Source organism: Typopeltis vanoorti, chromosome 19, assembly GCF_054136105.1.
Source record: "Typopeltis vanoorti isolate ZY-2024b chromosome 19, IOZ_Tvanoo_1.0, whole genome shotgun sequence".
Taxonomy (NCBI): Eukaryota; Metazoa; Arthropoda; class Arachnida; order Uropygi; family Thelyphonidae; genus Typopeltis; species Typopeltis vanoorti.
In genome coordinates, this window is record NC_143567.1 from 98,736,702 (window position 1) to 98,750,185 (window position 13,484).

The following is a 13,484-nucleotide window of genomic DNA, read 5'->3' on the forward strand; positions in this document are numbered from 1 at the left end:
CCTCCTAAGCTTGCCATAATCACCTACCTTGTAGTTCCACATATATCCCTTTTTTGACAGAATATTGCCCATTTTTTTACAATCTCCCAAGTCAAGACTGCATGGTCACTTTCTCCAATCAGAGGTAATGTAGCTACCTTGGTTACAGGTAGCTTGTTTTTCTCTTTTGAACCTATAAAGTTAGGTATTATCAGAACTTTAAAAAATAACACTTTACTCAAGAATGATGAAATGAAAGCTTCAAATCTGATTTGGTTCAGTTCCAAATGAAAGGTCCTATGTTAAACAGGAAATCAATTACAAAGGCATGGTCTCTCTACCATAAGTTGGCAACACATCAAGAAAAATAGTTCAATTATTAAAACCAGTGAATATTAGAATGGCCATCAAACCAGTTAACACTTTACAAAGCTTTCTATGTTCTCCTAAAGACAATGTTCCATTCTACAAACATCCTGGGATAATATACAAGATTCCCTGTTCCTGCAGAAAGGTGTAATTGGGTCAAATTGGAAGAACTTTTAAAATCTGTAAAAAATAGCATGTAGGAAATGTTGAAAATGAGAGAAGAAAGAAGCAGACTCGGTGTACAGATTCTTGCAGAAAATCATATGATAGATTGGCAAGCTTTCTCTTACCTTATTCAGAGGAGAAAACTTTTATCAGTTGTTCAGAGTCTTCCAAGGTCATTTGCTCACATGACACACTAAACAGAAGCCAAGGGCTTATATTTCATATGTGGAAGTCATTAATTTTTCCAGCAATCACATACAGAGTTTGCATAACAATGTATAGACCATGCATGGTGTGTCTAATAATATGCATGTTAAAACTGTTGTTTCAATGTGGAATGGTTCGGAAATGTTTCGTTTTTTATTTTTATATGTTAAATACATCTGTATCATATCTCTCTGAAGATGGTGTCAGCCATAAACATATCTGAATAATATTTAGTGTTTGTTAATGAATGAAAAGTCTGCACCAAATCTGATTAATCATTTATAATAGTTACTGGAGATCTTGTCTTTTATCATGTGATGCTAAAATAATTTTTCTTACATTTTTCTGTGAAAATCTAGTGCTTTTTTCCCCCCCACATTGTCTTATCATTTCCATCATGCAAGAGTATAATTTCCATCCAAGAGGTTGACTATTATGGATCACTATCAGAAATCCATAATGTGCAGTAGAAGGATAAGATAGTGATGCTCTAATCTCTTCCATCTCACAGTTAGTATCATATGTCTGTAGATATGTGTTCAAGGGCTACTAGTTTGTTTGCCTGTTTTGAGGGATGAAAAACCTGACTTTCTGGGAGAAAAAAAGTCCTATAATACTATATGAGACTGGCTAACTCATCATTTGATTGAAAACACTTGATTAAAGATTCCTCTCATTACAGATGTGCAGATGGGATTTGAACCCAGATTTTTCCAACCAAAGGGCTCATCTATACCCATAGAAATTTTTTAATATGAAAAATGAACATTAAAAAATAAAAAAGATTTGTTGATATTGTTCCATATTGTGATAATACTTAATAATACTGTTGGAAGAAAAACAACAAAAAATATATAATCTTACAATCTTTTTACATATCGCTCATAAATAATTTTTTTGTACATGCATTTTAAAAAAAAGGTATTTTTTTTTTAAAAATATCAATCCCACATATCAAAATTTGCAAAACCTATATCAAAGGAGTACCACATGTGGCCAACTGACTGTTGATGTATTTTTTGAACAGAAGGAAGCCATATTTCTTGGGAAAAATCAGTATGAGGAAGCCTATTCCAAAGAACATAGCTAGAAGAAGAGGATGAGAAGTTACTTTTATATGTTTGAAGCTGAGTTGCGTATGGGTTCATCCATCAATTACTTGTTGTTTTATGCATGTTTATAAGAAACTGAAGGAATTGGTTGGAAATTCTGTCAATGGGTTTCTAAGGTTTTGTTCTTGTTTTTAAGACTTGTTCATTTTATTTCAGTGATATTTGTATACTGAGTTGAGAGTTCATCTCTGAAAGCTGCTTGACTTTAAATTCATTTTAAAATTTTCACGGATATTTTTCTTTTCAATATCAGACTTATCTTTCTCAAAACTAAATAGAGATCGTTATTTCAAATCCATTTTATTTTCTTATATCTTGAATCAGCCAGAACATGGTGCTATTAATAACAGCCAAGTCAATAAAACTTTTCTTATTTCTTGCGTGCTCTCTCTATGTGAATTTAAGCACATATTTATGTTGAAATATGGTGTCTGTAATGAACTGGTTCATATCCTTAAAGAGAAATCCCACAGGTATCCATTATTATTAGCATTACTCTCTTTTCTGCAAAGTTACTCAAAACATTTCCAAGGTATTCATTTCCTATTCTTCTGCTTAAGTATCTCAGAAAAACCAACTTTTCCTTCACATCAGCCATCCTCTCTAATCACTCAAGAATTCCCCTCTTTCATAAAAAAGACATTCATTCCAATTTTCCAACTGCCTATCATTTAAGAAGTTTATTTTCATGTTTAGTGTTGAATACTTTCACTGTTCACTCTAGTTTCTTGGCATATATGGGTGGGGGGGGGGGAGGATTAACCAGGTAATGTAATACAGCTGGTATTACATTTTCTTATGTTGAATTATCATATTTTTGTAGTTCAGGCCAACAGAAGATATTTGGTTATGTCCTATATTTCCAGGCCATCCTTGTTCAGTAATTAGGTGGATATCTAGTAATGGGGATGTACCACCCTGGGTCTGAAGCCCTTCTTACTCTGGTTTGGTCTTTGCATTCGTTATAGGCAATCTAGAAGTCTTTTCCCAATTATCTAGCTTTGAGTTTAAGCAACATATGCATACACATAAAAGCACTTAATATAGCTAAAATAGATGATCTATTCTATAGGCTCCTTACCAATAATGCAGTTAATATTTTTTTTTTTTCATAATTTTAATCTTTCTGAAATCTCTGGCCAAATTATTTAATTTGGTAGATGACTTTTTAAGAGTTAAATGTCATCTGTATAGTAAACAAGATTAATATTTCCTCTTTAAACATCTTTTTACACATTTACTCATCTTTAAACATACCACTTTACTTAATTATGTGATTCATAGATAGATTATAAATGACAGTGGAGAAAATGTACAGTCATATTTTTTCACCTGATTTAACATCAGATAATCTTCCTACATACCCTTTAATTCCAACTACTGGCTTGCAATAACTTATGTACATGCTATGTATCATTTTATAGAAGGTTCCATTTACACCATACAAATTTAGCTTTCTGATAAGTTTTAACCTTGGTACCTTACTATATACTTTTTTTTTCTGATATCAACAATGCTTAAAATGAGATCCTTATTATATTATATTCCCATGATTATTTGATTATTTGAGTATTAGTACAGTGAAAATCAAGTTTTGGGAACTTATTTTCATCAATCCATATTGATCTTCCCTATTTTTCTCTTCATAATTTTTCTTAGCTCACCGTATACATGCTTGCATAAATCTTTCTGAATTAGAGAATTCCTCTATAATTCTCATTCAGTTTCATTTTTTCCCTACCAATAATACTTATATATTTGAGTCTAAAGTTCACTTCTGAAACTGCTTGTTTGATTCTTTTTAGGATTTTCTTACATGTATTCTTTTTAATATGATATGCATCTTTATTCTACTCAAAACTAAATGGTGATCACTTCCTATTTCAAATCCCTGTATTATCCTGAAACAGCATGAAGAATAGCATTATCAATAATAACACAGTCAATGAGAGACTTATTTCTTGAGTTTTCTGTGTGAAACTGTGCACACTTTTATGTTGAAACATAGTGTTAGTAATGTCTATTTTGTGTCTTAAACAGAAATCTAGCAGGTAATTACCATTATTATTAGTTTTGCTCTTTCCTTAAAATTTTTGCTAAACATTTCCACATATTCATTTCTTACTCTGCTGTTTAGATCTCCAACAAGGAGACCTAATTTTTTCATTATGTCAATTACCCTCTCTAATGACTTGAAAAATTCCCGCACTTCGTCCTTATAGTCCGATCACAGAAGCGAGAGTTTGCATTGGAAGACTGCCAAGAAGAGTCAATTCATGTTGAAGGGGAGAAAGAAATAAGGTGATGTACAAATTGGTCACAACATGCAAAATCACGTGCTTTATACGTAAAATACAAGCAAAATAGTTATCACTTTAAAAACTACAATGATCATAAAAGAGAAGTTAATTTTCCCACGTGTAATAATAAACACTCATTCCACAATGAGTGTTTATTATTACACGTGGAATGAGTGTTTATTATTACACGTGGAATGAGTGTTTATTATTACACGTGGAATGAGTGTTTATTATTACACACTCATTCCACAATACGGATTGATTATCCTATTATCGGAATGGATTCTCCTTCTTTTGATATGTGCAGAAGTGTCGAAGGGTCTCGTATATGTGGGCGTACGTACTATAGTAGAACTTACTGTGGCACCATGGGCATAAATAAATCTCGCTGTCCAATCTTCTATTTTGAAATCAATCCACATCATACTACTTGAAATTGCCTTCCTTTTAAGAAATTCAAGATAAACTATTGAATTAAATTCAAGAAGTTTATTATCGTGTTTAGTGGGTGTTGAAAGCTTCTTCCTTCCCCTGATCAGTACAGAGACTAAGAGATGTGACTAGAAATGTTTACTCAATTACTCATCATAATTGTTAAAACTTTAACTAGTGCATTCACAGATATATTTTGCAATAAATCTTGTAGTTGAGCCACCTGAAACTAAATATTTTCTACAGGTCCACTTTCTTAAAGGCAGTGCTATGTGATCTATGCTCAGTGAATAGTACAGATCACATATAGGTTAGATGCAACAAGAAATAAAAAATCAAATAAACACAATCATTTATATAACATAACAAACCAGTTTATAAAAATATTATTTAAAAACAGTAAAATAACAATGATCATATGATATTCAACACAGAAAGAGAGAGAAAAAAATATAATATCAATTTTAACTATTTAAATTTTAGATGTAATGCTAATTTCATAGATTAATCCTATATTGCAGTTGCACTTTATTTAATAAGACATAATGAGATATTACTATTAGATTATCTAGGCACATATATACCTAAAATACAAGCAAAATAGTTATCACTTTAAAAACTACAATGATCATAAAAGAGAAGTTAATTTTGTAATGTGGTTAATATTTAATTCTTTATCATATCAACATTTTAATGTTATAAATATTTTAATTTAAAATTCAATCAAGAGGTGAAATTTCAAAATGGTAACAAAAGTACATTTATATGCTTCTCCACTTACCCCTGCTCCTGTAAGAACCATAACATTCTTGCAAGTCTGCATGAGATGTACAACATCATCTATAGTATTAACATGAGCAAGTTTAGAACGAGGGGGGGGTTCACTTAACATATTTACGACAATTTTCCAAAGAGTAACTTCATCTAAATGTGGAGGAATTAAAGTACCTTTCGGTACCAATTCCATTAAAATGATTCTAGGATCTGTTCCAAGACTCATTTGTCTCTGAACCCAACTAATTGGACCTGTTAAAGCAAAGTTAAAGATGCATTATTTCAAAATGAATATGCTGCATTTCAGTTAATAATATGCCTACAATTCTAATTTAGCTCTAAACATACAACACAAATGAAAGGTCAAAGTAATCTATTTTCAAACCTCATATATTTAAATGTGATATATACAGTACTGCAGAGATTATACCACAGTCTTTAATTATAAGAATATAATTGGTTTGATATACAATATTTCATATGAGCCTCTGTAGCTCAGTCAGTACAGACAAAACCCTTTGGTCAGAAAGACCTGGGTTCAATTCCCGTCATTGACGTCAGGAACCTTTATCTGATCTCGTTTGACTAAAGGTGAGTTAGCCGGTCTCATATGGAGGTAGGGGTTTTTTCACTCAGAAACTCAAGTTTTTCGTCCCCCAGAAAAGGCAAAATGGCCTCGTGAACAGATGCATCTACAGACATAGGACACACTGGGAGGCATAGGGCTAACCACCTTATACTTGGGACAGATATGATTTGAAAAGACTAAGGACAGCTCTGTAACAGGCCAATAGGCCTAATACAAAAAAAGGAAGAAGAAGAAGAATATATAAGATTAGAATAAGTTTAGATTGTAAACAAAGTAACTCAGTTCCAAGCAGTATTTATATTAGTCAATAATTTTTTATTTGTATTGTATCATGTGGGCAGGAGACTGAAGAAAAGTATGTGATATTGACTTCTGAAGGATTTAAATCTGGATGAGAAGGGGGGGGGGACAGACTGCATGCAATAAGTCACAAGAGATTATTCTGATCATATGAAGTATGATGAAAGTAGTAAAGGCAATACCTGATTTATTTGTGAGTAGTGCTCAGAACTAATTAAATTAACTGTAAAGCTTTGTGGAGAATTCAATGAACGATACTGAGGAATATGATTAGCCGATAACAGATCATAGTATGGAAACTGACTGAAGAGTATTACTTTGGGGTAGGAATAACTGAATTCTCTATTAAATTGTTAAGTTTAGTAGGTGATTCAGTTAGTATAGGATGAGTGTTCTGGGATTAAAAGTGGCAACTCAGGGATAGAATGAATGTTAGACAAATTCTACAGAGCATATTTTAGTACATATTCTGCTTATACTATTGCTTGTGTTAAATTCCTGGGTTTCTATGGTAAGAGAGGTAGGGAACATTTTCAGTAGGTTAGATCATACGATTGTAATCGACTACACTTGCCCAGAGTTATTATGGTATTCCAATATAATTAATATGGCTGGAGATAACATGCTTTTGATCACTTATTCTGTCTATAAGAAATATATAAAAAATTCTGAGATATTCGTTTCTGTGAATGAATGATTGAAAGATGGGGTTAATTAGAAGATCAGAAGATGGTTTTTGGGTGCTAAATCAAAAGTAAAAAAGAATAATTTCATTAAGCTTAGGTTTAATAGTAGGGAATCCATTAAGCAGGCTATGTGCACTGAGCATGACTAGTTTTATAGAATCAGTTTTCTAATATCAGAAATCGTTTAGTGGTGAGGTATCTATCTGCATGCTGATGGACATTGCCATAACTTTGTAACATTTTTAAGAGATTTATAAATGAAACCCAAGAAAATTTATGATGAGTGATTGGTTGTGGCAGTGAAGGTATTCTAAGTAATAACTGGAGGAATGTTCAGATTAATGCAAGGAGAATTTTAAGATCTGAGTATATACTATCATATTCTTATATACTAATGTACAAAGATTAACTAAAGAAATTAAGGTGTGCATTATGGGATTTCTGAATTGTAGCTTAATGAGCATGTTCATGACATAAAAAAATAGGAAAAGCAAAGTACATAATGATAATGCTGCTGCTGCTAGGAGAGAATAAGGAAAGAGGATAGGGACACTAGTGCTTATACAGAATGATTTATTAGACTATGAGATCAATAACACACACACACACACACACACACTGAATTTCTATTGAGTAGAGGATGCTGAAGTAGTATAGTGCTTAACATGAAGGCAGTTGAGTCACTGTAGTGGTATCATGGACCAGTTACTTAATGAAATAAAAAAGTAAAGGGTTATTAACAGAGATTTTAATAGCAAAAGTGACTGAGAGATGACCCAGACAATTACCTAGGTAATTGTCAGTTATTAAGTATATGACAAATATAAGCCACAACTAGAATTAACTACACGTCTCATTAAAAATTTAAAGCAAAATTTGAATTTACAATTAACTATGAATGCTGAGATTAATGCAAAATGATTTTATACTGTAGATTGTAAATAATGAGAAAAAAAAAGAAATGAATTAAGCATAACCAGCTCCTCAGGAATAATGAATAATACAGATATGATAATGGAATAATAAGTATTTTGCAAATATATCTTCTTCTTCCTTTCCAGTAATAGGCCTAGTGGCCTGTTACAGTTTCTTCCAATCTTTTCAAAGGCCATCCTCTATTCCTTCTCCCTTGAGGAGTCTTTGTTCACTCATTCTTTCTATGTTGTCTCCATCTCACTCTATAAAGATCAATGTAGTCTAAAACAGATATCACCTCAAGTTCCTTTAAGATATCACTATTTCTTTTGTCTATTATATCCAGCTGTTTTGCACATGAAATCTCATTTCGGAACTTATCAGTCTTTTTCTAACTGTTTGAATTATGGTCCAGGCTTCTGAGCCATACAGTATGTTATGATAGGTTTTGCTATTGAGTTATGGATTCTTATTCTTGTTTTCTTGCTTATTAAATTTGGATTGAATATCCGATTGATAGTTTTTGTTATTTGTATATAATTAGTTATTTTATGTTTCATTGTCTTCTCCCTTTCATAAGATATTTGAATGTATTAACCTGTTCTATAATATCACTGTTGATGCAAATTTTGCTTCTAACTGGGTCTTGCCTTTAAATGCCATGACCTTTGGTTTTGGAAGTGGACATGAATCTTCTGCAAATATATTATGTGAATAATAATCAGCTACAACAGGAGGAGAAAATATTCTCATTACTATTTTTTTGGTTTGCATCCTCAAAGGGTATATGAGATATGATAGTCTAACACAATTAAAATGGAAAAACTGGAGATAAGAAACAGTTACGAAGCGACAAGTTTCTTATCTATCAAATGAGAGTCCATAAGCTCTATCTCTGATCTACTCTTACTTTTTTGATCTTTCAAAACATTTGCAATCAACTCATCTATATCTTGTTTTGATTCATTGTGTCCACCTCCCCCCATTTCTGCTTCAAACATCTGTATTGCTTATTTTTTACTGCTCACTCTGTTTAAATGATCATGATACTATAGATAAGTTTTGATTACACATTCTAAAAAAAAAATGTCAAGTTATTTCCTGATTCTTACATTTTTAATATTGTTCTTCTACTTTTATCTGATTACCCTCAATTTTCTCAGAATTTTTATATCTGTAGTCTCCAGTTTTTGATCAACTGTTTTGTTTCTAACTCAACTCTTAGATCAAATTGTTAAAACTGGTTTGAACAATGTTTTATATACTGTGCTAACAATAGCAGCTTGGTTTTGGGCTAATTTCTCATTATAAACTCATTCACAACTGACTTTTCACCAAACTGATCTATCTTCTTTTCTTTATTGTTTGCTTCAATATTGAATTTACAATCTTCACTAAAATTGTGCCTAAATAGTTTTAATGATCTCCAGATTTACTACCGAGAATGCAGATGATTTTTGTTTACCTGCCTATTTTCATTCCCAATTTCTTACAGGAATTATTTAACATGGCTATAAGTCATGAAAATCTGTTGGTGATTTAAGAGAACAACATCCTCTCCATAGAGAACTAAATATAATATCCATATTTGAATACCAGATTTAATATCACTTTCCTTAATAGGGTGGTCAATATAGACGCATGCAAAACTATGGCTACTTTAATATTAAATCATCTTCTATTCTAACCACAACTGTATAAGAGTCCATTTATGCTATTAAAATTTAGCGTGTGGAATACTTTTTCTCTTATGTCTCATTATATGCTTTTTTTTTTTTTTTTAGATCAACAAAATCTAAATAAAGATCCTCATTATATATTCCCATGATTTCTTGGCCATTTGAAAGGATAATTTCCTTTCAACCATTTTAACTGGCCTCTAAGAATGTTTGCATAAATTTTTCTAAAAACATCCAGTAAGGATACTTCTCTAATTCTTATATTCTGTTTTACTTCCAATTTTATAAATTATAATCAAAGCTGATTATAATGACACAAGGAATGATCTGCTTCAATCATCTGGGATTTTATCTTTAACCAAACCTTAAATTATGTGGAGTAGCCATCGTAAAACTTTCATACTGACATTGCTATATTTAAGATTGAATCTCATCTATCACAATTCAAGTTTTAGATGTCCCTCTCCCCTCCCATTCAAAGTACTGAAATATAATATATTCCTGATTGAATTCCTCTGGGATATTTTCTGCCATGAATTTATCATGTTACCTTATTTAAATAATGTTTCGTTCTTTCTTTTTTATGTGAAAACAACTCAGAAAGAAAGTGGATTTTCTTTCACATTAAAAAAAAAATACCTATAGTCATTGGTATATTTCACCTACAAAACATCTGAAACTATAGAATCATATGTGTACCACAGTAAAAATTAATTTATTATACAAATATTTTGTCTTACGTATTGTAAGACATCATCAATGTGAACAACAATAAGGAATTTGAATGAAGAAACAGTAGAGCTCTATGTATATAGTTGCATGTTCATAGGTTTAAACTATTGGGCTGAAATTGAGTCAATGATAACATGGTTATCAAAAAAGCTGATAAAAGAACATCACTATAGCCCTAGATTCTAAAACTTATGATCGAAAAATGAAATTACTTCTTGTTATCAAAATATATACTCCCAGATTAATACAGATACTACCAAAGATCAACTCAATGAACTCCACAAGTTACTGGAGAAAACACCATCTGTAGATCAAGAACTATCAAAACACTAAGAACATACTATGCAAGATGCACCCCCCCCCTTGAATCCATGGCTCACCAAAATTACATAAAAATAACTGACCACTTAGACCTATTGTGGATTCTAAAGGCAGTCCCACATCTAAAATCTCAAACCTTCTTTGTCCCCTTATTGGCTACTCAGCTTTTTTAATAAAAAATTCCACAGAATTTCTTGCAAGAATAAAAGATAAAAACTTGCAGATACAGACCTGTTGGTAAGCTTTGATATGCTCTCTTCACAAATATCCCTCACTAAGAGACAATAGCATTTCTAGCCCAGAAATTTCCATCAAACATAGTGGACTCATTCAAATTTACAATGACATCTGGTTACTTCATGTGGAAAGATAAAATATGCAAACAAGTGAAAGGAACTGCAATGGACTGATCACTATCGCCTAACCTAGCCAACTTTTATCTTGAACACCTGGAAGAAAGAATTTTCTCTATTGACCCAAAACCCAGCAATTTAGCTGTAATACATTGATGACATTGTTGCAGTGTGAAGTCTCACAGAACCAGAACTACAGTCATTTCTACAAAAAAATAAAATAAACACCTGACATCATTGTATTAAGTTCACAAAAGAATCACCAAAGGAATGTCCTTTCCAGATATATACATCCAATGCAAATAAGATGAATCCATTTCCACTTGTCTACCAAAAACCAACTTTTACAGTTCACTCCATCCACAATACATCAGCCCACCATCCATCTCAAAAATATGGCATCATACAATACCGAGTATCTAGTGCACACAAGATTACTACTAAAGAACCTCTTAAAAAGGAATTGTAAACTATCAGACAAAGAACCCTACTAAATGGTTATAATCAAAGAATAACTAGAATAACTCAGAAAATAATTAATAACTCTCCCAACAGCAACCCAGACAAATAGTCCACAGGGCTCCTATGCCATCATGTTGGTGGCTTAATGGATTGTATACAGCACTCAGAAAGGATTAAAACAGAATTTAATACTTCCTATATTTCGTCCCAGTCACTGAGACATCTTCAGGGATTACAAAAAAACTAATGTAACATATACACAAATAACACACAATACTAAGTCCAACAACGTTGGTTTGACACTAAAGTCCTATCTAGGTGGAGCGCCCTCTAAAGGCAGTTGTAGGTGGCCTGGAATGTAAGGTGGGATCTCTGATGATAAGTGTTCCCCAAATCTTAGGAAGCTTAATGCAACTGTATTTATTAAGATTTGGTTGATTTCTGAGCACTGCTGCTGATTCCAAAAAAGTCTCTCTTTTTTGAATTTGCTGGGGTGGAGAATGGTGTTTTTTTTTCCATGAGATCCTGTGGGTTGTATCCAAGACATGGTCAGCCAGGCCTGACTGACCATAGTCGTGGATGCAGATGCATGAGTTTCCAGGAGGATGGTTGCTGATCTGCCTGTCTGTCCAAAGTATGCCAGCTTAAAGAAATAGGGTACTTTATAAACTTCAGGTACTGAGAGAGGAGTGAGTTGATCTTTTATAGATTGGATAAGGGTAGTAAGTTTGTGGTGGATCTTAAATGCTGTGTGTGTAGGTTATACTTTTTTAAAATCTTGGCTATTTTTTCGGATGTGCCACGGATGTAGGGTATGGTGATGGCATTTCTAAACTCTTTCTGAAGAGAAGACTGGGGAATGAGGGAGGAACTGATTATTTTTTTAATACTGTGATCAATGTAGCCATTGGAGAGGAAAGTGTTGTGTATGTGGTCAAGCTCAGTTGTAAGGGCGGTTCCACTGGAACAAAGATTGTGGGCTCTCTTGGTTAGAATTTTAATAATGCCATATTGTTGAGCGGGGTGGTGGTGGTGGGAGAGTTTGTGAATGTATCTGCCTGTGTGCGTGGGTTTTCTATATACAGTGAAAGAAAGTGTACTGTTAGGAAGGCATGTAACTAAGGCGTCTAGGAAGGGTAAACAATTGTTCTTTTCCTTTTCCATCGTAAACTGAATTCTTGGATGTAGGTTGTTGAGGTGGCTGAGGAAGGAGTTTAATGTGTCTGGGCGATGAGGCTAAACAGAGAACACATCATCTACATATCTTAGCCAGAGAGAACGTTTGAGAGGGGCTGAGTCTTTGGCTCGTTTTTCAAAATCTTCCATACAAAAAACTGGCAAGGGGTGAGAGGGGGGGGGGGGGAACCCATGGCTGTTCCCTCTATCTGCTTGTAGATTTTGTTCTTCCAGGAAATATAACCAGAATTGATGTCAAAGGAAAAGAGATCTAAGATGGCAGAAGGAAAAACGTTTTCTAAGAGTGTTAAGGTATCTATTAAGGGAATATTGATAAACAATTTTAAGGTTAAATTTTCTATGAGGGTTTTAAAATTGGTAGAGTTTTTTATATAGGATGTGGAACGTCCAGTGAGGGGGGGGGGGGTCAGAGTTGGCCAGCTGTTTTGACAGTTTGTAGCAAGGTGCATTAGTGGCATCTACTATAGATCTTAGTGGGGTATTGGGTTTGTGGATTTTTGGAAAACCGTATATTCGGGGGGTGGGGGGGGGGGGGGGGGGAAAGAAAGGTTTGAGTTTTTTCGTGATGTCCGGGGGCAAGAAAGATACTTTTTTAAGTAAGTTTTTTAATTTTTTAACTTGTGTTTTTGTGGGGTCGTGTTCAAGCGGGATGTAGGTAGAGCGATTTCAGAGGATAATCTCCATTTTTCGATTGTATTCCGTGGCATTACCCTTATCCGCTCTGGTGATGACGATACTTTTTTCTTTCCATAATTTCATGAGAGCAGTGCATTGGGCAGAAGATAACCTACTTTTAGGAGGTGAAGACTGGACCTAGGATGTTGGCGACGTCAAGTCTGATGTTATTTGCTATCTCCGGCACTAAGCAATAGATCCCGCGTTTGATGTTAAACATTACATCAAGCACCGACA

At 33.3% G+C, this 13,484-nt stretch overlaps 1 protein-coding gene across 1 annotated transcript in view; it reads right to left on the reverse strand.

Annotated features, from left to right (window-relative positions):
- Positions 1–13,484, reverse strand: part of Sirt1 (NAD-dependent protein deacetylase sirtuin-1) — a 132,448-nt gene that overhangs the window by 68,288 nt on the left and 50,676 nt on the right. The window contains exon 4 of the mRNA XM_090409048.1: positions 5,346–5,590. Coding sequence (XP_090265174.1) covers positions 5,346–5,590 — 245 coding nt within the window. The remainder of the gene's footprint in view (positions 1–5,345; positions 5,591–13,484) is intronic.